Below are 18,041 nucleotides of genomic sequence, written 5' to 3' on the forward strand. Positions count from 1 at the left end.
CAGGAATCCGCATTGGAGTCCCCTGTTCCAGGATTCCGCGTGAGCCCGGGGCTGTCTCCACTCCATTGTTTTATTATGTACAAACGCTACAGAACGAGGGCAGCAGACGGGCGCGGGGTAAGAGGGGCCCGGTGGGAGGAGTTCACAGGGCAGACGGTGCACTGGGGCCGGGGGAGCAGCACACAGGCCATATCTATAGGGCAGGCGGGGCACGAAGGGGTTAAAAACGAGATCCAAGCCAGCCAGATCGCAGGGAGGTGCGGGGGTGTCTTCCGCCTTCTGATCGCCCCCCAAGGTCACAGTGCATGCAATAAAATATATGTACAGGAGCTGGATCCTTCCTCTGCAGGGGCCCTGAGGGTCCAGAGCTCCCTTCTCGCGGAGGGAAGCCAGTGGCGCCCCCGGGCGTCCAGGCCGGGCTCGAGCCGCATGCGGCGGGAGCAGGGGTCAGTCCCAGCCGTTGTCTTTGATCATGTGGTTGAGTTCGATGATGTACTTCCCCTCTTTGTACTTCTGGCTGCTCTCGAAGGCCTGTTCCTGAACAGAGGGGAGAGGACGTCATCTCCGGAGCAAGGGCTTTACCAGAAGGGATCAGGGTTGAGTAGGAGCTATGCCTGGCCCCATTTTACATAGGACGGAGCTGTCATGCACAGAAGCCAAACCACCTGGTCCCAAGACACAGAGCCGGTAACTGACAGAGCCAGTCTCTCGCTAATGGGACAGACTGAGCTTTCTGAAGTACCGGTAGTTTTTAAGTACTAATGTCAGTACCAACAGAGAGACTATGGAAGTTTCTAAAAGGTCCAGGGATTACAGACTGGTAGCTGAAGGCCAGTTTTGACCTATGCATGTGTTTTGTTTAGAAAAACAAAGCAGCAGAGTTTAGGAAAAATGACTTTGAAATACTAAAATACAGGTGGGCTGGGTTCAATCCATTTCGCCACTGACTGCCCCGTCCCTCCGCAGAGCTATGCTGCCCCTTTTGCAAACCCAAAGTATGCAAGCCTGCATACTTGCTTAGACCTGCAAGCCTTTGAATTTTTGACCCCTGGATTGGGCCATCTCTTTTTCTGTCAGTGGTCCAGAGAGGTCGAGCCATCCGTCTGGGGGCACAGAGCAAATCCGTGGCTAGGCCAAGGGTGAACTCGGGTTAGGTGAACTGCCTCCACCTGGGACATCCACCCCACAGAGGGCCCGCAGCCCCGAGTAGTGCGTGAGGAGTCCTGGCCCTTGCCATTTCCCAAGAGCGTCTTCTTCTGCTGCATCTAATCTGATCCCCATAACAATTTTGGGTGCCAGGTTGTGGCCTTTGCCTCCACTGCCAAATAAGGAAATGAGACGCAGGGTCGTGACATGAGACCCTGGACAGCAGCTGTGGCAATGAGAGCAGTGAAAAGGAGGCGCATGGACCCAAGCTCCATGTTGCTGTGGGGTCCTGGGCAACTTCCCGGAATCTCTGAACGGCAGTGGAAGCTGGCCATCAAGGATGTGGAGTTAAAAACAAAACACACCACCCGGATTCTGATCCCTATGCTGTCCCTTACAGCTGTGTGACCTTGAGAAAGTTACTTAACATCTCTGGGCCTTCTTTGCTACTGTAAAGTGAAGTTAACAATAGACCCTACCTACAGGATTGTTGTAATGACGGAATCAGAGAAAGTGTGCCAAGCACACACAACAGTGCACGGCCCATAAGCCCTCAATAAATGGTCACCCGGATGACGGCCTCATCTGTAAAACGGGCATGTGTGTGTCTGTGAGGAGAGGGCTGGGTGGAGAGAAAAGTTCTGAAAGCCCTTGCAGGATGTGACAGAAGAGAGCATGGGCAGGGCATGAAAAGACAGTCTGACTTGTGGGAGCTGGGCCCGTGGGCTCTGAAAGGTTACTGTGTCACTGCCTGTGAAGAGGAGGTGATGGGAGCTTGGGTCAAGAGGAGCCTGGGGTCAGAGGTCATGGACTCACATATTTCCAGCCCAAAGTCGTCTTGCAGTTCTCGCAGTGGATGTCAGCGACAGCATGGAGGCCTGTCAGCAGCACCCGCTCCTCGGCTGGCCCGCAGCCCACGTTCACCCTGAGGGGACACGGGGGGAGTCCCAGGGAGGGTCCCGCCATCACAAAGCCCCCCTCTAGCTTGTATCCGACTGTGTCTGTCCTTAGCATCCAAGACAAGGGCGATCGCATCTTCCAACTGGAATCGGGGGACTCTGGGAGTCTCAGCGTGATGCTGGGGGCCACAGGTCCCAACAGAGGTCACGGAAAGAAAGAAGGGGAACCGAATACTCACACAGAGTTGAAGAGGTAGGCACGGCCCTGACTGCCCTGGAAAGACTGAGGGTGGGAGGGAGAAAGGAAGGGAGTCAGGGTCGCTGGCGGAGAGCTGCCGCGTAGCCCTTCTGGTCTCTCAGTCTGGCCCCGACCGTGACCTGGTTACCTTGGAGATGAGGTCGTCGTGGTTGGCCAGGTGAGCGCGGCAGTGGGCACAGCTATACCTCCGGTGACAATCATCCAAGTAGGCCTGAAACGTCTTGGGCTTTGAAATCCGCACCATGGCGGGGGCCGGGGGCAGTGGCCCCACGCGGGGAGCAGCCCACGGGGAGCAGAGGGAGCCCAGTGCCTGCCAGGGAGGGAGGGAGTGGGCGGTCAGGACCTGGGCCACGCACTTGCAGGCACACCCAGGGCCATGGGGATGCTCTGTCACACTTGGCTGCTGTCTCCTCCCCAGAGCCAGCAGCTTCTCCGGGGGCCAGAGCGGGCTCAGTCTTGACTCACTGAGGAGGCCTCAAGTTGCATCATGGGGAAACTGAGGCTTGGAGGAGCCTGAGGTGAGTCACCCATCTACTTCCGGCCTCACCCCTGCTGACCTGACAGCTGAAGCTGGAGGAGGGGGCTTCAGAGTGGATGAGCTGTCGGTTCTGGTTTAGGGGTAAAGTATGGAGGGGTTAGGAACTGGATGGTCCTTAGGACCTCACCTGAACTGCCAAGGGCGGGGGTAGGGTGGGGGTGACGCGGCTCCACTCGAGGTACACGGAGTTCACGTGGGAAGAGGGTCCCTCCCCTGGAGAAGGCAGAGGCCCTCACTGAAGGTGGAGGGTGTCACCTAGGAGGGGAGGGGCTCTTACCTGGGGGGGGGCGCTGAGGCCTTGTCTGTGCCGAGGGGCTCTTACCTGCATCGCGGAGCCTTACCTGAGACCCCGGGGCTCACCTGGGGCGCTGGGGTCGGGGACGGGCGCCGGGGGAAGGGGGCAGTCCTCCCTGGCGGGGCGGGGGCGCGGGGCGACGCGCAGCCCTGATGATGCGGGCCTCACCTCGCCTGGGCGCGCGGGGGCCCGGTCCGCCGGGGTGGCCTGGCCTGGGAGTGGGGGGCGCTCCTGGTGGGCGCCGTCCCCCCCGGCCCGGGTTCGCAGCCGCCGCGACTTGTTTACACCGAGACCAGCTGCTGCCGCCGCTGCGGCGGGAGGGGGAGGGGGCCGGCCTCTGGTCCCGGCGGTCGCCGTGGCCAATCGGCGCGCCGCATGCAAATGAGGGGGCGCGTCACACAGCGGCCAGCGCAGGCCGGGCCGGCCCTTCCCCCCGCTCCCCGCTCCGGCCCGCCCGGAAATGCGGCTGCGGCCCCGCAACCCGGCCGGGCGGCCCCGCGGCCTGGGTCCGGGGGCGCGTCCGGCCTCCCGCGGGCTTCGAAGGGGCCCGGCTCTGCGGCGCCAGACCCGGCGCGGGGTGACGGGGGGAACGGTGTCCGGACGCGCCCCCGGGGAAATGATAGCCGAAATTATCCGCGTTTAACCACCGCCCGTGCCCCACTCTCTTAATCCCCGCCGCGATCCTACGAGGCGGCTTGCGCTATTGTCCCCGTTTTCCGGGGCAGCGGAGGTCACAGAGGCCCGGCAGCTCTCCCGAGGGATCCAGCTGGGAAGGGGCAAAGTTGGGATTCACTTGGGTCGGATTCCACGGTCTTCGCCCTAGCAAAAGGCACCGGGGAAAGGCTCTCAGAACAGGAGAGCGAACGGTGCCCGTCCGCGCTAGGCCTCTGGGAGCCAGAGCCTCGGAGCAAGCCCGTTCCTACTGCCGAGCATCCTCCCTACGAGGAAGCCGCCTTTGGTGGCCTTGCCTCTGCAGGCTCGGTTAGGTTACGCAGGCATCTACCCTGCTAGACTCCTCTTCCTCCCTGCCATGGCCCCAGGGTGCTGCCTGGCCTGGAGCAGTCAACAAATGGTTGTGAGATGCGATTTGGTCAGTGAATAAGGTACTAGGGCTGGAGAGGGCTGAGGAGGTTGGGGCCACTTTTGGCTTAGACCCAGGAGTGGAAGGCTGGACCGGCCGAGGCAGGAGCCAGGCACCGAGGACTCGGCCTCTGAGGCCACGTCTACCTTCTGCAGCCTGGTGAGGAGGTCCGCAGGCCCAGATGAAGTCCCTTGCTGTGTGCCTGGGGTTCTTCATGGCCTCAGGAGAATGGAACCCATGGCTCTGAAGGGACAGGAGGTCTTGCTCCTTCCTGCAAGGGACATTCCTGAGGAGAGTGGAGGCCAGATTGGCACAAGGTGTGGTGGCATTACTCTGGGTCTGGAATGCGGTGCAACCAGTGGGTCAGGCTCATGAGGGCCCCAAACTCTGGCCCTTGGCTGGCCTCTTTGGCCCTCAGTTGCCATCTTGCAACTAGGTAAGGATCTCCTCCCACTTGTGCCCCCCCAAACACCAAGACGTGACTCTGAAGACGACCTTTATTGGGGAAGAGACACAGAGGAGAGGGTGCGGGCCTCCGAGGTCTGGGCAGCTCCTCTGTGGCTGTCCAGGTAGCGCCTCAGGGCTGTGGGGTAATCGGTGATGACGCCGGTGGCCCCCAGGCCATAGGCTGCTTCAAAATCCGACTCTTCATTAAGGCACCAAAAGATCACCTGGGTGGGACAGAGGGGCTCACAGTTTGACACAGTTTACCTGGAACTTCCCCTTGCATCTGATGGTGGGGGAGCGCTCCTCCTCTGTGGGGAGCTCCGGGCATTGGGACACTGGGGTGGATTGTGAGACTGCCAGGAATTTCACAAGCTCGTTATTAAACACAGCCATTATGAAATACTAAATTCTATAAACTTGTAATTCAATAATGATCTTAAAAACGAAGGTAATAAATACTCCAAACTCTTCCCTTCCTAATTATTTTACTGCACGTTACCATTACGTACTGGTAATGGTAATAACCTCTGGAGGTTACTCGCGTCTGTTGAGCGTGTCAGGTGGAAATACCACCCAAACTGTGCTCAGTGATTTCACGCCGGCTGCCGCAAACTGGGCAAGGTGAGAGCACGTGCACCTTGCTCTAGGGAAATCGTCTATTGCTCAAACCCAAGCCCCCTCTTCCTTTCCGCTGCAAAGCTGGCTGCAGCACATCTACCAGCACGCCAGCATCTCCCAGCCTGCCCCAATCGGTTGCTGCTCGGCGTCTTCCCTGTCGCCCGCGTCTGCTCTTGTGGGCATGGAGGTGGGAACATGTGGTATCTGTACCCTGGGCAAGTCACCGGACTGCTCGGTTTCTTAACGTGACAAATGGGAATGATGGTGCAACCTTCGGAGTCGGGGGAGGGAGGGGGTGCTAATCACCCTCCTGTGGGCGGTGGAGTCCCGGCCTGACTGCCAACTCCCTCACCTGTCCCCCTGCTTGCCACCTACACCCGACACCTGGCAGTGACAGCACCTGCCTCCTGAGGCTCTGCTTTGCCACATGGTGGCCAGAGTGACCCTTAATGGGGTCACCCAACTGGATCAGGCCTCTCCCCTGTTTCAGGCCCTCAGAAGTTTCCCTTCCTGGAGGCTGAGTCCGGGCTCCTTGTGGATGCTCTCAGGCCGCCTGCCACACCCTTCGCTGCCTTCCCCAGCCCTCACTGAGGCCTGCTGGAACCCCTCTCAGTGCCCCCGAGGGCCCTGGCCTCCGGCTTCTCCCAGCCCTCGCACATGCCCAGCTTCTTGCTGGAGACGCCCTCCCTCTCCGCTCCCTGTGAGCCAGCTCCTCACTTCTTCCGGAAGGCCTCCTTTGACCCTACGGGCCACCGCGCTGTTTCCTTTCTGTCCACTCGGTGCCCTGCGATTGTCCGCCTCACTTCCGTCCTCCGCCCCTGATTTGATGGTGAGCTCCCTGGGAGGGGAGGGCCCGCGACACAGTGCATTCTCAACAAGGGTCTGCTAGTTCAGTGACCGGGTCAAAGCGGATGCCCAGGGGAGGGGCGGGGGCAGGCCGGGCTGGTTTTGCCCTTCTCCGGTCCTTCCCCCGCCGGCTCCCCCTCTCATCAGGAATCGGGACAGCAGGTGCGATACACCACCACCACCGTCATGATGATAATGGCGAGCGCTGGCCACACCATGAGGAGGTACTAGTTAAATACACCGTTACCCCCACTTCACAGGCCAAGAGACTAAGACTCAGGTGAGCAGTCAGTCGGCGGCAGAAGTGTGGCCGGGCTGCAACCCCCCCTTGCTAAGGTCTGGCCCTTCCAGCCTCACCTGCACTCCCCGCTGTTCCAGGTGCTGGATCAGGCTCTTCCTCATGATTAACCTGGTAGGGAGAGGCGGGCGGAGGCCATGACGAGCGGGGAGCAGGCAGGGCGGTGGGAGGTCTCCACAGGTACACGCCACCCAGCATTCTTACCCCCTTACCATTTGGAAACCACAGCTGCCAGCTTGTTCAGCCCAGGGCGGGAAAATGGGAAGTAGGTCCTGCAGAGAGGTGGTGTCGTGGTCACTCCCCTGCATCTCACTCTGTCGCAGGGGTGGGGCGGTGGTGACCCCTGACCAGGGTTACCCTGGCACCACTTTGCAGGTGCCCCAAAGAACAGGTCCCTCGTTGATCCGGGAGAGTCCACTCCCACGTCCCCGGCCTCACACTTTGCAAGCGCCCCCTCCTGGCCGTTTTACAGAAGTGGACACTGAGTCTGGGGGAGCTGAAGGGACCTGCCCAAGGTGTCACAGCCCACCGGTGTTGGCCCTAGGGCCAAGGCCAGAACGCAGCTTGGGTCTCAAGCTGGCTGCACAGTCTGAAGGTCCCCTGACTGGACCCACTGGCTTCCCGTAGCCAGACAACGCTCAAGGCGTCTGCTACGTGCCCTGACGGGGCGTGTGCGGCAGGAGAGGCCGGCGCGGGAAGAAGATGATAGCCCGACATAGCTGCCAGGGCTGGGGGTGGGGGTGGGGGTGGGGCATAGCACAGCATGTAGCACGGGGACGACTTTGGAGGCCCTTTATATAACTAGCCAGCGCAGGCTGTGGAGTGGGACCCAGGCAACCTCGGGTCCTGCACTTCCAGCTGTGTGGCTGGGAGCAAATTACAGAGTCTCCTTGAGCCTCAGATTCTCCGTGGGTACGTGGGGGTCCCGATTCCTCTAACTTCTGGGTTGCCGCAAAGTAAAGCTCTAATCAGCTAAAGGATATGAAGACACTTTGCAGACTGGGTATAAAAGTTACAAAGACCAAGATCTGTGGTCTAATGATGTCTTTGTAGCAAAGGACTGTGAGGGCTGGCTGGGAGCCTCCCTCAGGCCAGCAGAGGGGAGAGGGAAGCACTCAGAGCTTCCACAGAGTTCTCAGAAAGCCGGGGGGCGGGGGGGCGGGGGGGCGCAGGCTTAAGAGCTGGCGAAGTCTCCAAATGGTGGGACTTTACCCAGCTGTTACTTTGTTAACCCTGGTCCCCCAGCAGGAGGAAGCTTGCTTTTCCTTTCAAGAATCAGAGAATGATACTATAATTGGTTAATATTTGTCTCCCAGCCAGACTGTAAGCTCAGGGGGGCCTTACCCCACCCACATCTTATCTACTAGTGTAACCGCACCTAGGACAGAGCAGACATGATTCAATAAAAATTTGTTGGATGTGGGGCACGTGGATGGCTCAGTGGGTTCAAGCCTCTGCCTTTGGCTCAGGTCATGATCTCAGGGTCCTGGGATCGAGTCCCGCATTGGGCTCTGCTCGGCAGGGAGCCTGCTTCCTCCTCTCTCTCTGCCTGTCTCTCTGCCTGCTTGTGATCTCTGTCTGTCAAATAAATAAATAAATCTTTAAAAAAAAATTTTTGTTGGATGAAAGGATGAGTAAGTGAATACTTTGTCCTAAGACTCCTTCCACCTCAACACACATTCACATAGAGTTTCCAGGGGTTGGTGCCCCCTCCGGCCCCCCCACCTTGGTATTCCTGAATGCTCGCTGAGAACCAGTCTTCAGAGGACCCTGGGGGTCATCCCTGAGGATGGCCAGGGAGCTGGGGACCCTGCGTCATGAGGCCTGAGGTGGGAGGGGTCTTTATCTGAGGACAGAAGCAGCGGGGGCACCGGGGTGGAGGGGAGATGCAGAAGGGAAACCGGGACACTGTGAGTACCTATTGATGATGCTGGGCAGGAAGCAGATGAAGAACCTCTCCGGGATGCGGACGAAGGGCAGCAACCCCAGATAATACACCAGCACCAGCCACAATCCCCGGCTTATCGTGAAGGCAAACGGCATCTCGGGGTTCTAGGAGGCAAGGAGAAGTGGCGGGGGGCGGGGAGTCAGTCTGTTCCTGGGAAAGCAGACGGGAGCCTCCGGCTCCAGGGGGGAACAGTGCTGGGCATTCAGGAAGCTCTAGTGCCCGCAGGATCCAAAGTGTGAGCTTGGGCGCCGGGGTGGCTCAGTGGGTTAAGCCTCTGCCTTCGGCTCGGGTCATGATCTCAGGGTCCTGGGATCGAGGCCCGCATCGGGCTCTCTGCTCAGAGAGCTTCCCTCTCTCTCTCTCTGCCTGCCTCTCCATCTACTTGTGATTTCTCTCTGTCAAATAAATAAATAAATAAAATCTTTAAAAAAAAAAAAAAGGTGTGAGCTTGACCCAGTGTTTAGGCCTAACTGCACGCGCCCTACGCTGCCCCCCACCCCGCCACTTCCCACCAGCACGCCTTTGCTCACACTTTCCCCAGCACCTCTCCTCTCCAAATCCTCCCCTTTGAGACCCTGCTCAGGGCCAGTTCCTCCACAACCCCCCAGACCTGTCCAGCCTAGGCCCCTGGAGCCTCCGGCTCTTGGGAGGAAGGGCCATTGGAGCAGCGAAGGCGCAGGGACTCACGGCAGCCCTGCACTTCCTCATGACCGAGCTCTTCTCTGAGGCCCAGATGGTGATCTCACTGCGGCCAAAGTGCCTCACCAGGCCCGCGACCTGCATGGATGAGGAAGAGGGGGGGGAGGGGCGGCGGGGCGTCAGGCCTCTCTCCGGCCCCGGCCCCGGCCACCCCCGTCTGCGGCCTCACCTTGTGAATGAGCTCTTCGTTTACCGATTTGATCTCGACACTCATGGGCAACCGAGGGAACCTCTGGAACACATCCTCCAGACTCATCATGTGCCGGTCTGTCCCGTGTGCAAAGTGGCCTGCGTGGGTTGTGCGGGAGGGGTCAGAAGGGAATGGGTGGGACCGGGCAGGAGAGTCAGAGTCCCCGAGAGGAAGAGAGGGCAGGAGGCTGAGGCCATGACCCCCCTTGGTAAGGTCACGCTCTCACCTGGTGAGAAGTAAACCTCCAGCTCCTCCTTGTAGAGGGGCAGCTCCTGGGGAGAACGGGGGGACGTCACCAGAAGGCACGCGTGGAGGCATGGTGGCTCTCTGGGTACAGTAGTGGGGCTAGGGCGAGGCCAACCTCAAAGTTCAGGCTGCTCACGTCCCTATTCACGCCTGATTGGCGAGACAGGTTCTCGTCGTGCGACACCACGACCACACCATCCCGGGTCAGCTGGCAGTCGAGCTCCAGGAAGTCGGATCGCTGGGCCATGGAGCTATGGGAGTAAAGGTCAGCGCGGGCGACAGAGGCCCCGGGAAAGGGGCAGGTCAGCCCACGGGGCAGTGGGGCGGTGGAGGGGAGTGCGGGGCAGAATTCGCTGCAGGCGGGCAGGCTCTGCGCGACACACCTCCAGGGGGCCTCGGTCACGGACCACCACAGAGCGGTGCCCCCGGCGTCACACAGTGCACCACTGGGCCCACCTCCCTGCGCAGCCTGGCGGGCAGGTGCACACACTCACTTCTCCATGGCCTCCAAGGTGTGCTCCAGCCGCTCTCCGGATCCTGTGCGGGGCAACCAGGTGGGTCCCAGGGTCCTCCCTCCTCCGCCCGCAGCCCCTCCCTCTTCTTCCCCCTTCCGCGCCCGCCCCCCCACCCCCCTCTCCTCCTGCCCCAGGCTCTGCCTCTGCAACAGCCTGCCGCCCGGGCTGCTCCCACTGCCGGCCACCCTGGCACCCTGCTTCCCGACTCCACCCGCCGTGGCCGCCGCCACCATTCTCTGTTCCTCCCTGTGCCCAGCTCACCTGCTCGGTGGGCCCCCAGGCGCGGCAGGAAGGCTGGCGCCCAGGGTGTGTGCAGCAGGCGAGGCCGGCGCAGGAAGAAGACGGAGAGCAGGACATAGCTGCCCAGGGCGGGCAGAGCATAGTACAGCACAGCGCTCATGGCCTCACCGCCTCTCGGGGCTCCCGCCGCGTGAACGCCGCTGTTCCTGATGGACTGTACTACCTCCGCGGACTGTCTGGCCAGGCTAGGCTGGCTCCGCCACTGGTCGCCACCACACCCCTGGGACCTGCTGAGCCTGCTCCTGGCCTGGGGCCAGGCTGCAGGGCTCGGCTGGGGATGCGGGAGAGGCGGGAGGGAAGCTTCCCGCAGCTCTGGCTCTCCGACCTTGAGACCCTTCCCAGCGCCCCCGCACCCCTGCTTCCCCTGGGCCACACTGTGGGGAAACCAGGCCCCCACTGCCCCTGGGGATGCTACAAGCTTCCCCCTCCCCGCCACAGGGGCTTGTGGCTGGGGTATATGACGGGCTGCCCCAAGCCATTTTCAGAGTATCCGGGGGTGAGGAGGATGTCCCTGAGTCAGCCCCGAATCACCCCCAGCCAGCTGGACGGGAAGCCCTTAGGAAGGGGAGAGGACAGTGACTAAGGGCGAAGGGACCCCAGCTGTGCAGGAGTGCGGCGCTCCTGACAGTCCCATCTTCAGCCCTGGCCAGCTGGGGAGCCAGGGGTCACCAGAAGCGTGTAAAACCACACGGCTGGGACGCGGCCAGGCAGGTGCGGCAGTCCTCTAAGCAACAGTCGTGGTGGGGGCGTCGGCAGACACAGACGGAGCCATGGCCATCATAACCACATCTCTATATTTATATATTAGATACAGGCGCAGCGGCGGGTGAGGGCGCCGGGCTCTCCTCGCGTCCTCCTCCACTTCTGCTCACCCACACACGGAGGCAGCAGGGGTGTTAGACGGGGGGGGGGGGGCTTTGGGGGAGGGGGTTCAGGCCTGGGCCCTGCTCCTCATGGACACTAGCCCTTGAGCCTTCGAATATTCCTTCCGGGAAAATGGGGTGGGGTGTTCACGGGTCAGGGCTGCCCCGAGTCCCTACTCAGCAGGCCCCGTCCTCCCCACCCCCCCACCGGGGGCCTTCAGTAGGTCCTGGGGTGGCCAGATCCCTTCCGTTCCAGAACTACCGGAGACTGGGGCAGCAGGGGCAGACGAAGGCAAGCAGCAGAGGGCAACCTGCTCTGGAGCCACCCAAGCCCCTCAGGTCCTCGGAGGGGAGGTGGGGCACAGGGAGCCTCGGCCGGCCTGAAGCAGGAGGCCAGAGCAAAGCCGGGGAAGGTGGCCGGGCGCACCCTCTGCCCTGCCCAGGGCTCCGGGGGGGTCGGGGCGGGGCACGCGGTCCGTTTCCTAACAGTCCGGCAGGAGAGGGGCAGGCCAGGCCTAAACAAAAAGGCAGGTGGGAAAGAACTGTCAGCGCCCACCAGAGAGCCGGAGCCCCGACCTCGGCCTCCATCATCTCCTCCTCGTGGCTGCCCAGGACAAGCCTGGTCTTCCGTTAAGTGTACATGGGCTGGGGGTGGGGGTCTCAGTGCCTATCTCAGGGGGCAGCTGGAGAGCGCAGAGAGTGAATACATACACACCCCTGACAACAGTGCTTAGGGCTCTGTGTCTGCTCTCGTCCTAAGAGCTCTCCCCAGGAAACTGAGGCACAGAGAGCTGAGCAGTCTTGCACAATGTTGCACGGGTCTTACTAAGCGTCAGGGCTGGGGCTGGAGCGCAGGAATGTCTCTGCCTTCCTCTCAGTGGGCGGTAGCTGGCCCGGAGGACAGAACAGAGACTCGAGGAAGGCGAGCCGTGTGGGCGGGTGTGCGAACCACTGACCCGGGCACCAGGTGCGAGGGACTTGGCATCTGGGCGGGGCCGGGGACTGCCAGCTCCTGCCAGAGCAGCTACTGCCCCACCTGCCTCTCTGCCCACACTGGGGAGCCAAAACCTGGCTCCGGTCTTCAGATCGGGCAGAGGGACCCTCAGGGACCTCTGGCCACAGGGCCAGGAGGATGAAGAGGTGCAGCCGGGTGGGGGACTTTCGGGGCCGAGAGAGGAAGAGGGTGTGAAGAAGCAGGGGCCCCCAGCTGTGGCCTGGGCAGGCTCTAGCCTGTCTGCCGCCACCATGCACCTGCCTCGTGGGCGTGACCAAGCCGGTGACTGTACGGGGGTGTGCTGGGCACAGTGGTATTGGGGTGAACCCGTGCATGGGCAGTGGGGAGCACTCACCAGGCCCCTGGGAACAGAGGTGTCTGTCCAGACTAGGGGGCCTCCCGCGCCGCAGGCTGGAAGCGGGCTGTCTCCCGGAAGATGAGCTCCTTCAGCCGCTCCTTGGGTAGGTCGTCCAGCTCCATGTCGAAGGTGAAAGGCTCCTCGGCCACGGGCTGGGGTGGCAGAGGTCAGACTCCGGCCAGGACCCAAGGCCGCCCACCTTGCCCCCGCCAGCGCCCCCTGCTGACGGCCGGCTCACCTCATCACTTGGGTCGTAGTACTGCTCCAAGTAGGGGTGAGCCAGGGCTTCTTCCACCGTGATTCGTTTGTTGGGGTTGAAGGTCAACATCCGGTCTAGCAGGTCAAGAGCTAAGGAAGAGAAGGAGTCGGGGGTCAGAGAGAGGGCCGGAGGAACTCCCAGCGGAGTTCCAAGCAGAGGAACTTGCTTCACTTCTCGTGCCCGGGGTCCTGTCTACTGAGGCAGTGGCTTGGCCCGTGGGCCCTCTTCCGCCCCGAGCTTTTTTTTTTTTTTTTTTTTTTTAAAGATTTTATTTATTTATTTGACAGAGAACACAAGTAGGCAGAGAGGCAGGCAGAGAGAGAGGAGGAAGCAGGCTCCCTGCTGAGCAGAGAGCCCGACGCGGGACTCGATCCCAGGACCCTGAGATCATGACCCGAGCCGAAGGCAGAGGCTTAACCCATGGAGCCACCCAGGCGCCCCCGCCCCGAGCTTTTGTCCGGTACCAGCCCCCGTGTCTTGCTCACCTTTGGAGTCGGACTTGGGGAAAAGCTTGGACCAGGCCACCTTGGTCTTGGAGGGCAGAGACTGCAGGTAGTTCCGGGCCTTCATGTTGATGATACAGTTCAAGTCCTCCTGGGACGGGGAGCCCAGGATACCTGTGGGTAAGGCAGGGGCTTTGGTGAGAGCCCTCCTCTCTGGTCCAGGAACGGGAGGAACCCAAACCGAGAGTCCACACCGATGAGCTCTGATCATTATGGCCCAGCCTGTACTATTGTGAGGCAAGGGCTCTGGATGTGGGCAGCCCCGGGTTCAAGTCCTGATGTGAGCCCTTCGAAGTGTGCGGTGTAGCCTTGCTGTCTCCTATCTATGGAAGGGGGTTTGTGTCTGTGTCTCACTGAAATCCTGTGAGACGCTGGAGGGGCTCCGCAGGAGGGCTCTAAGGAAACCTCACCTCCCACTAGTCTCTCCCCAGCACAGCTGGCCAGGCCTCCCCTCACCCAGAATGTGGTTGAGCTGGTCCAGGTAGTGCTTGCCAGGGAAGATGGGCCGGTTGGAGAGCATCTCAGCCAGAATGCAGCCCACAGACCAGATGTCGATGGACTTGGTGTAGCCCTGGGGAGGAGGGGAAAGCAGTGGGCTCCTGGGCCGGCCTCAACAGGGCTCTGCTGTCTGGGCGAAGCCACTGCTCCATCCAGACTCAAAACCAGCAGGAAGGAAGAGGGCAGAGGCCTGGAGGACCTAATGCTCGGCCTCCTTCCGGAGCCTAACAGCTGGAGTCTTGTGACAAGGCCTGGATCGTGGGGGTCATGCCTGGTTCAGAGGTGGCTCCAGGGCTTCCTGGGACCTGGCCCCTTCCCTTCAGGCGTGGGTGGTCCCCCTACCTTAGAGTTAAGCATGATTTCTGGAGCCCGGTACCAGCGTGTGGCCACATACTCTGTCAGGAAGCCAGTGTGGTCGTGCTCGGGATCGGCAATCCGGGCCAGGCCAAAATCGCAGATCTGGAAGCCAACCCAGGCTGCTAAGGCCCAAGGCCGAAGCAGTCCTATCGCCACGTCTCAGCCCGCGCTGTTCCCTTTGCTCGTGAGGTTCTACTCAAGGGGGCTCCCGGTCACCTGGAAGCCCCTGAGCCCTGGGAGGAGGGGACAGGCACCCAGTGCTCTGACCTTAAGGTCGCAGGTGGTGTTGATGAGCAGGTTAGAGGGCTTCAAATCCCGGTGGAGCACGTTGGCCGAGTGGATATACTTAAGGCCCCGCAGGATCTGGTAGAGGAAGTAGCAAATATGGTCGTTGCTCAGCTGCTGGCTTTTGAGCAGTTTGTAGAGGTCGGTCTCCATCAGGTCCTGCACAATGTAGCTGAGGGTGGCATCGTCGACCCCCGGAGGGGGGGTGTGGGGGACACTTGGTTAAGAAGAACAGGCTCTGGTGGCTAGCCTCCATGCTCCCTTCCAGCCGCTGCCCCTGAGACTCGATGCACCTGCCAGCCCGTGCCAAGACTGTACACGGCCCAGACTCAGCCCCTGGGCTCAGGGCCTCTGCCACACCTTGGGTGGTGGCACTGAATGAAAGTACTTCAGTTCTGTGGCCTCAGTTTCCCTACTGGGAAAACTAGGAGGCAAGAGAGCTTCGCAGTTAAGAGCAACAGCCCTGGGGTTTATTCTGTGGCTGTCTGAGCTGCCCTCTCCCCTGCCAATCCCTGCTCACTGGCCTTAGGACCTGAACCTGTCTACACCTCCACTGCCCCATGTGGAAAGCATGGTTCTTTAGAGAGCAGTCCTGAAGATTCGGTGAGATGACCCATTATGTCAGCCAGCCTGGCCCAGGGCTTGGCACCTTTTAAGTGCTCAGCAAACACGGACTAGTGTTGCTGTTAGAAATGCCTGAGCCACACGGCTGCGGAGAGCGTTCAATGAGATAGTGCGACCGCCATCTGGCATGCAATAAATGTTTGCTTAAAAATAAACGCCTGCCTTATGGGGATGCTTTGGGCAAGACAAATGAGAAAACTCCCAACAGCACGCTCCTCCTTCAAGAGGGCTTGGCCACACATCAGAAGATGGAGGAGTACATGTCCTTTTGTATTTTAGGAGAAAACAAAGATTAAACATACGTTAAGTAAGTGAGTAAGTAAGTAAATCAATGCCATTTGCTGGGTCTCTGAAACGGTGCATCTGGACCGTCTTTTAAGAATCAGCCCTGGAAAGGGCCTTCTGAAGAGTCTGGACCAATCCTGCTTGTTTGACAGGAGAGGAGGCCCAGCAAGATGCAGTGACTTGCTGAAGGTCCCATGGCGAGCTGGGGGCGAGTGTGGAGATTTCCTGCCCACAGCCTGCGGTGGGTGGGGGCTCGCCGACACCCCGCACAAATCCCCACGTCTGGGTGAAGAACTGGGACCGCCTCGGGGCGGGGCGGGTGGGGAGAGGCCACGGGTGCTGCAAGCCACTGACAGCAGGGCCTGGCAGGAAGTGGACGACCAGCCCAGCTAGGGAAGCGGGGCCAGGTGGGAGGTGGGGGGAGGGAAAGGCGAGGCTGTCCCTCCCTGGGCAAAGTGCAAGTCCACAGGTGACTGGGGTGAGGCCCCGAGCAGGAAGTGTCAAAGAAAGGACAGTTCTCATCTGGGGGAGGGTGAGAAGAGGCAGCCACAGCAGCCAATGAGTTCAGGCTTTCTGAGCCTCAGTGTCCTCATCTTTGAAATGGAGCTGGTGAGACAGATCTCCTACAGCAGCTGGGAGAGAGAGTAAGAAATGCCAAAGCGCTTGGCGTTCGCTGGCCCTCACTCACAGCAGGCCCGCGGAAACGGGCCGTCTTCCTCCTCTCTGCCTTCCTTCCAGTCTGGGGACCCGGAGAGGAAAGAATCATCGTCTGTTAAACAGGGACTGTGGGCAGAGGCCGGGTCATGTCACAGAACTGCAGATGTCAAAAGACAAAGGTCCCATAGAACCCCTCCCCGCCCTCCCCCCAAATGAGGCACAGCACAGAGAACAGACTCGCCCAAGGGCACATGGCCTGGCTGCCACAGGCCAGGATTCACCAAGCCAGGATTCACCTCAGGCCTCCCAGCGCTCTTACAGCCTGTGGTCTCTTTCCTGCTGGAAAGTTTCATTTACTGGGTTTGTTTTGGAGTGTGGCAGGGAAGAAGGAAACAGAAAGCAAGCCAGCGCTCTCTCCCAGCCCAGCTCTGAGGCCATGCCTGGCCAGCCATCAGGCCAAGGTGAAGGATACACATCCCTCATGGCTTCCAGGGTGGGCGCCCGCAGAATATCCCGAATGCCAATGACGTTCTCGTGGCGGAAGCGCAGTAAGATCTGGATCTCTCGCAGTGTGCGCTGGCAGTAGGTCTGATGCTCGAAGGGGCTGATTTTCTTGATGGCCACGCGAACCTTGCGCACGTGGTCGTAAGCTGAGCTGAGAGGGCCAGAGAGGAGATGTTGGTGTGGCCTTACATGGGGGGGGGGGGGGGGAGTCCAGGCCTGGTGGCCCCACCCAGGCCTGAGCAGGGAGGGGAGGGAGCAGTAGAGGACTCTGGCCAAGTCATAAACAATGCTGGTTCCTTCCTGCTGTGAAGGCCTGGGATCTCCAGGGAGAAAGCTGGGCCAGGCGGCCCTTCAGTGACTTCACAAACAGAGGAAGAGACTGACCGCTCACTGACTTCCCCTCTCCTCAACCCTGTGCATTCCAGTTGCCCTGACCTCTCAGCCTCCCCTCTCCAGGATGGGCTCTCTCAACCCAGGACAGGTCCAGGGAGTGGGAGGTGAGTGGAGGAGGTACAGTGAGGCAGACACACCGAGGAGCGAGCCAGGAGGGACAGGATCGGAGGGATGAGGTGGACACCGGTGTCAGGGCGAGGCACCTGGGCAAGAGAGCTGTTCCCAGACGAACAAAGGCCCGGAGCACACAGTGGGCATGAGAGAGCTCACAGACCCCCTCCTGAAAGCTGCAAGACACATTCCTGGACCCCTCACCGCTCCCTGGGCCCCTGGCCCCGGGTCCAAAGCCCTGCCCTACCCTGCCCAGCCCTGAGCTCTGCTCTTCTCTCCTGAACTCCTTGGCAGGCCTCACTGGGAGAATCCGAGGCATCCTCTCCCCAGAGTGGGGTCCTTCGCTCGGTCCTCACTAAGGGTATCGCCTCCCTAAGAATACTCAGTGTCTCCGCCTCATCCCGTGTTCCTAAGGTCCCTCAGGGCCCCCCGCTCCCCCGCAGACACCTAGATGTCCCTCCCCGCCTTACGGAATGGTCGCTTCTCTGGCCCCCAAGCCCCCTCCCTTAGAACGTACAGGCGCCGCTCCCCCAGAAAGCACCCCAAGGCCCCTCCGCGGAACGCCCCCCAGCCCCACGAAGCCCCCGCCTCCTCGGGGCACTGGACGTCTCCCCGGCCCAGACGGCGCGCAGCATCGCTCCCGGGCCCCCGCCGCCGACCCCCTCCTCCGGAACGCCCCCTCACCTGACCATGCCGTACGCGCCCTCGCCGATGTAATGCAGCTCCGTGTAGCGCGGGCCCACGTCGAACGGCTGCCCCTTCACCACCTCCACCTCCCCCGAGACCCCCGGGCCGACCCCATCGGCTCCCCGGGGCTCCCCGCCCCCGCCCCCCTGAGCCGCCGCCGCCGCCATCTCCACTCCTCCCCTCCAGCCCGCCCGCCGGCCCCCCTCGGCGGCCCCGCCCGAGGCCCCGCCCCTTCCCGCCCGCCCCGCCACCCGCGGAGCGGTGCGCGCCAGGCCCCGCCCCCGCGCGCCCCCGCGCCCGCCACGTGACCTGCGCCCGCGCGCTCCCGGTTCACCCTC

At 61.2% G+C, this 18,041-nt stretch overlaps 3 protein-coding genes across 5 annotated transcripts; all 3 read right to left on the reverse strand.

Annotated features, from left to right (window-relative positions):
• Positions 1–51: 51 nt before the first annotated feature.
• Positions 52–3,474, reverse strand: YPEL3 (yippee like 3). Of its 3 annotated transcripts, XM_032328715.1 has the most exons (6): positions 3,306–3,474; positions 2,862–2,912; positions 2,432–2,614; positions 2,285–2,328; positions 1,963–2,071; positions 52–537 (listed from the first exon to the last, which is right to left on the reverse strand). In XM_032328715.1, exons 3-6 carry the CDS (start codon positions 2,546–2,548, stop codon positions 448–450), a joined length of 360 nt encoding a protein of 119 aa, XP_032184606.1. In that variant the 5' UTR covers positions 2,549–2,614; positions 2,862–2,912; positions 3,306–3,474; the 3' UTR covers positions 52–447. The 3 variants fall into 3 exon arrangements, with proteins under 3 accessions (XP_032184606.1, XP_032184604.1, XP_032184605.1); XM_032328713.1 differs by lacking the exon at positions 3,306–3,474 and having other exon boundaries at positions 2,770–3,279; XM_032328714.1 differs by lacking the exons at positions 2,862–2,912; positions 3,306–3,474 and adding an exon at positions 2,970–3,273.
• Positions 3,475–4,701: 1,227 nt separating this feature from the next.
• Positions 4,702–10,764, reverse strand: GDPD3 (glycerophosphodiester phosphodiesterase domain containing 3). The gene is made up of 10 exons (XM_032328710.1): positions 10,287–10,764; positions 10,005–10,047; positions 9,626–9,761; positions 9,491–9,536; positions 9,244–9,362; positions 9,063–9,152; positions 8,346–8,479; positions 6,640–6,699; positions 6,487–6,538; positions 4,702–4,889 (listed from the first exon to the last, which is right to left on the reverse strand). The coding sequence occupies exons 1-10, from the start codon at positions 10,423–10,425 to the stop codon at positions 4,716–4,718; spliced, it is 993 nt and encodes a 330-aa protein (XP_032184601.1). The 5' UTR covers positions 10,426–10,764; the 3' UTR covers positions 4,702–4,715.
• Positions 10,765–11,100: 336 nt separating this feature from the next.
• On the reverse strand, positions 11,101–17,901 carry MAPK3 (mitogen-activated protein kinase 3). Its single transcript, XM_032328697.1, has 9 exons — positions 17,701–17,901; positions 16,481–16,663; positions 14,425–14,614; positions 14,143–14,259; positions 13,759–13,873; positions 13,285–13,416; positions 12,779–12,888; positions 12,538–12,692; positions 11,101–11,703 (listed from the first exon to the last, which is right to left on the reverse strand). Exons 1-8 carry the CDS (start codon positions 17,868–17,870, stop codon positions 12,570–12,572), a joined length of 1,140 nt encoding a protein of 379 aa, XP_032184588.1. The 5' UTR covers positions 17,871–17,901; the 3' UTR covers positions 11,101–11,703; positions 12,538–12,569.
• Between the last annotated feature and the right edge of the window lie 140 nt (positions 17,902–18,041).

The sequence above is a fragment of the Mustela erminea genome, chromosome 20 (genome assembly GCF_009829155.1).
Source record: "Mustela erminea isolate mMusErm1 chromosome 20, mMusErm1.Pri, whole genome shotgun sequence".
Classification (NCBI taxonomy): Eukaryota; Metazoa; Chordata; class Mammalia; order Carnivora; family Mustelidae; genus Mustela; species Mustela erminea.

What these genes read in the sequence shown, in the direction of transcription:
- MAPK3 (XM_032328697.1), bottom strand. Translation starts at nt 17,870, where the DNA reads ATGGCGGCGGCGGCGGCTCAGGGGGGCGGGGGCGGGGAGCCCCGGGGA. An exon ending in CTGGAAGCCATGAGGGATGT is followed by an intron (nt 14,615 to 16,480) that starts GTATCCTTCACC and finishes TGCCACCCTCAG; the next exon opens with CTACATTGTGCAGGACCTGA. An exon ending in AAATCATGCTTAACTCTAAG is followed by an intron (nt 13,874 to 14,142) that starts GTAGGGGGACCA and finishes CCTCCTCCCCAG; the next exon opens with GGCTACACCAAGTCCATCGA.
- YPEL3 (XM_032328713.1), bottom strand. Translation starts at nt 2,835, where the DNA reads ATGGGTGACTCACCTCAGGCTCCTCCAAGCCTCAGTTTCCCCATGATG. An exon ending in TGCAACTTGAGGCCTCCTCA is followed by an intron (nt 2,615 to 2,769) that starts GTGAGTCAAGAC and finishes CCTCCCTGGCAG; the next exon opens with GCACTGGGCTCCCTCTGCTC. An exon ending in ACGACGACCTCATCTCCAAG is followed by an intron (nt 2,329 to 2,431) that starts GTAACCAGGTCA and finishes TCCCACCCTCAG; the next exon opens with TCTTTCCAGGGCAGTCAGGG.
- GDPD3 (XM_032328710.1), bottom strand. Translation starts at nt 10,425, where the DNA reads ATGAGCGCTGTGCTGTACTATGCTCTGCCCGCCCTGGGCAGCTATGTC. An exon ending in ACCTTGGAGGCCATGGAGAA is followed by an intron (nt 9,762 to 10,004) that starts GTGAGTGTGTGC and finishes TTACTCCCATAG; the next exon opens with CTCCATGGCCCAGCGATCCG. An exon ending in TGAGCAGCCTGAACTTTGAG is followed by an intron (nt 9,537 to 9,625) that starts GTTGGCCTCGCC and finishes CGTTCTCCCCAG; the next exon opens with GAGCTGCCCCTCTACAAGGA.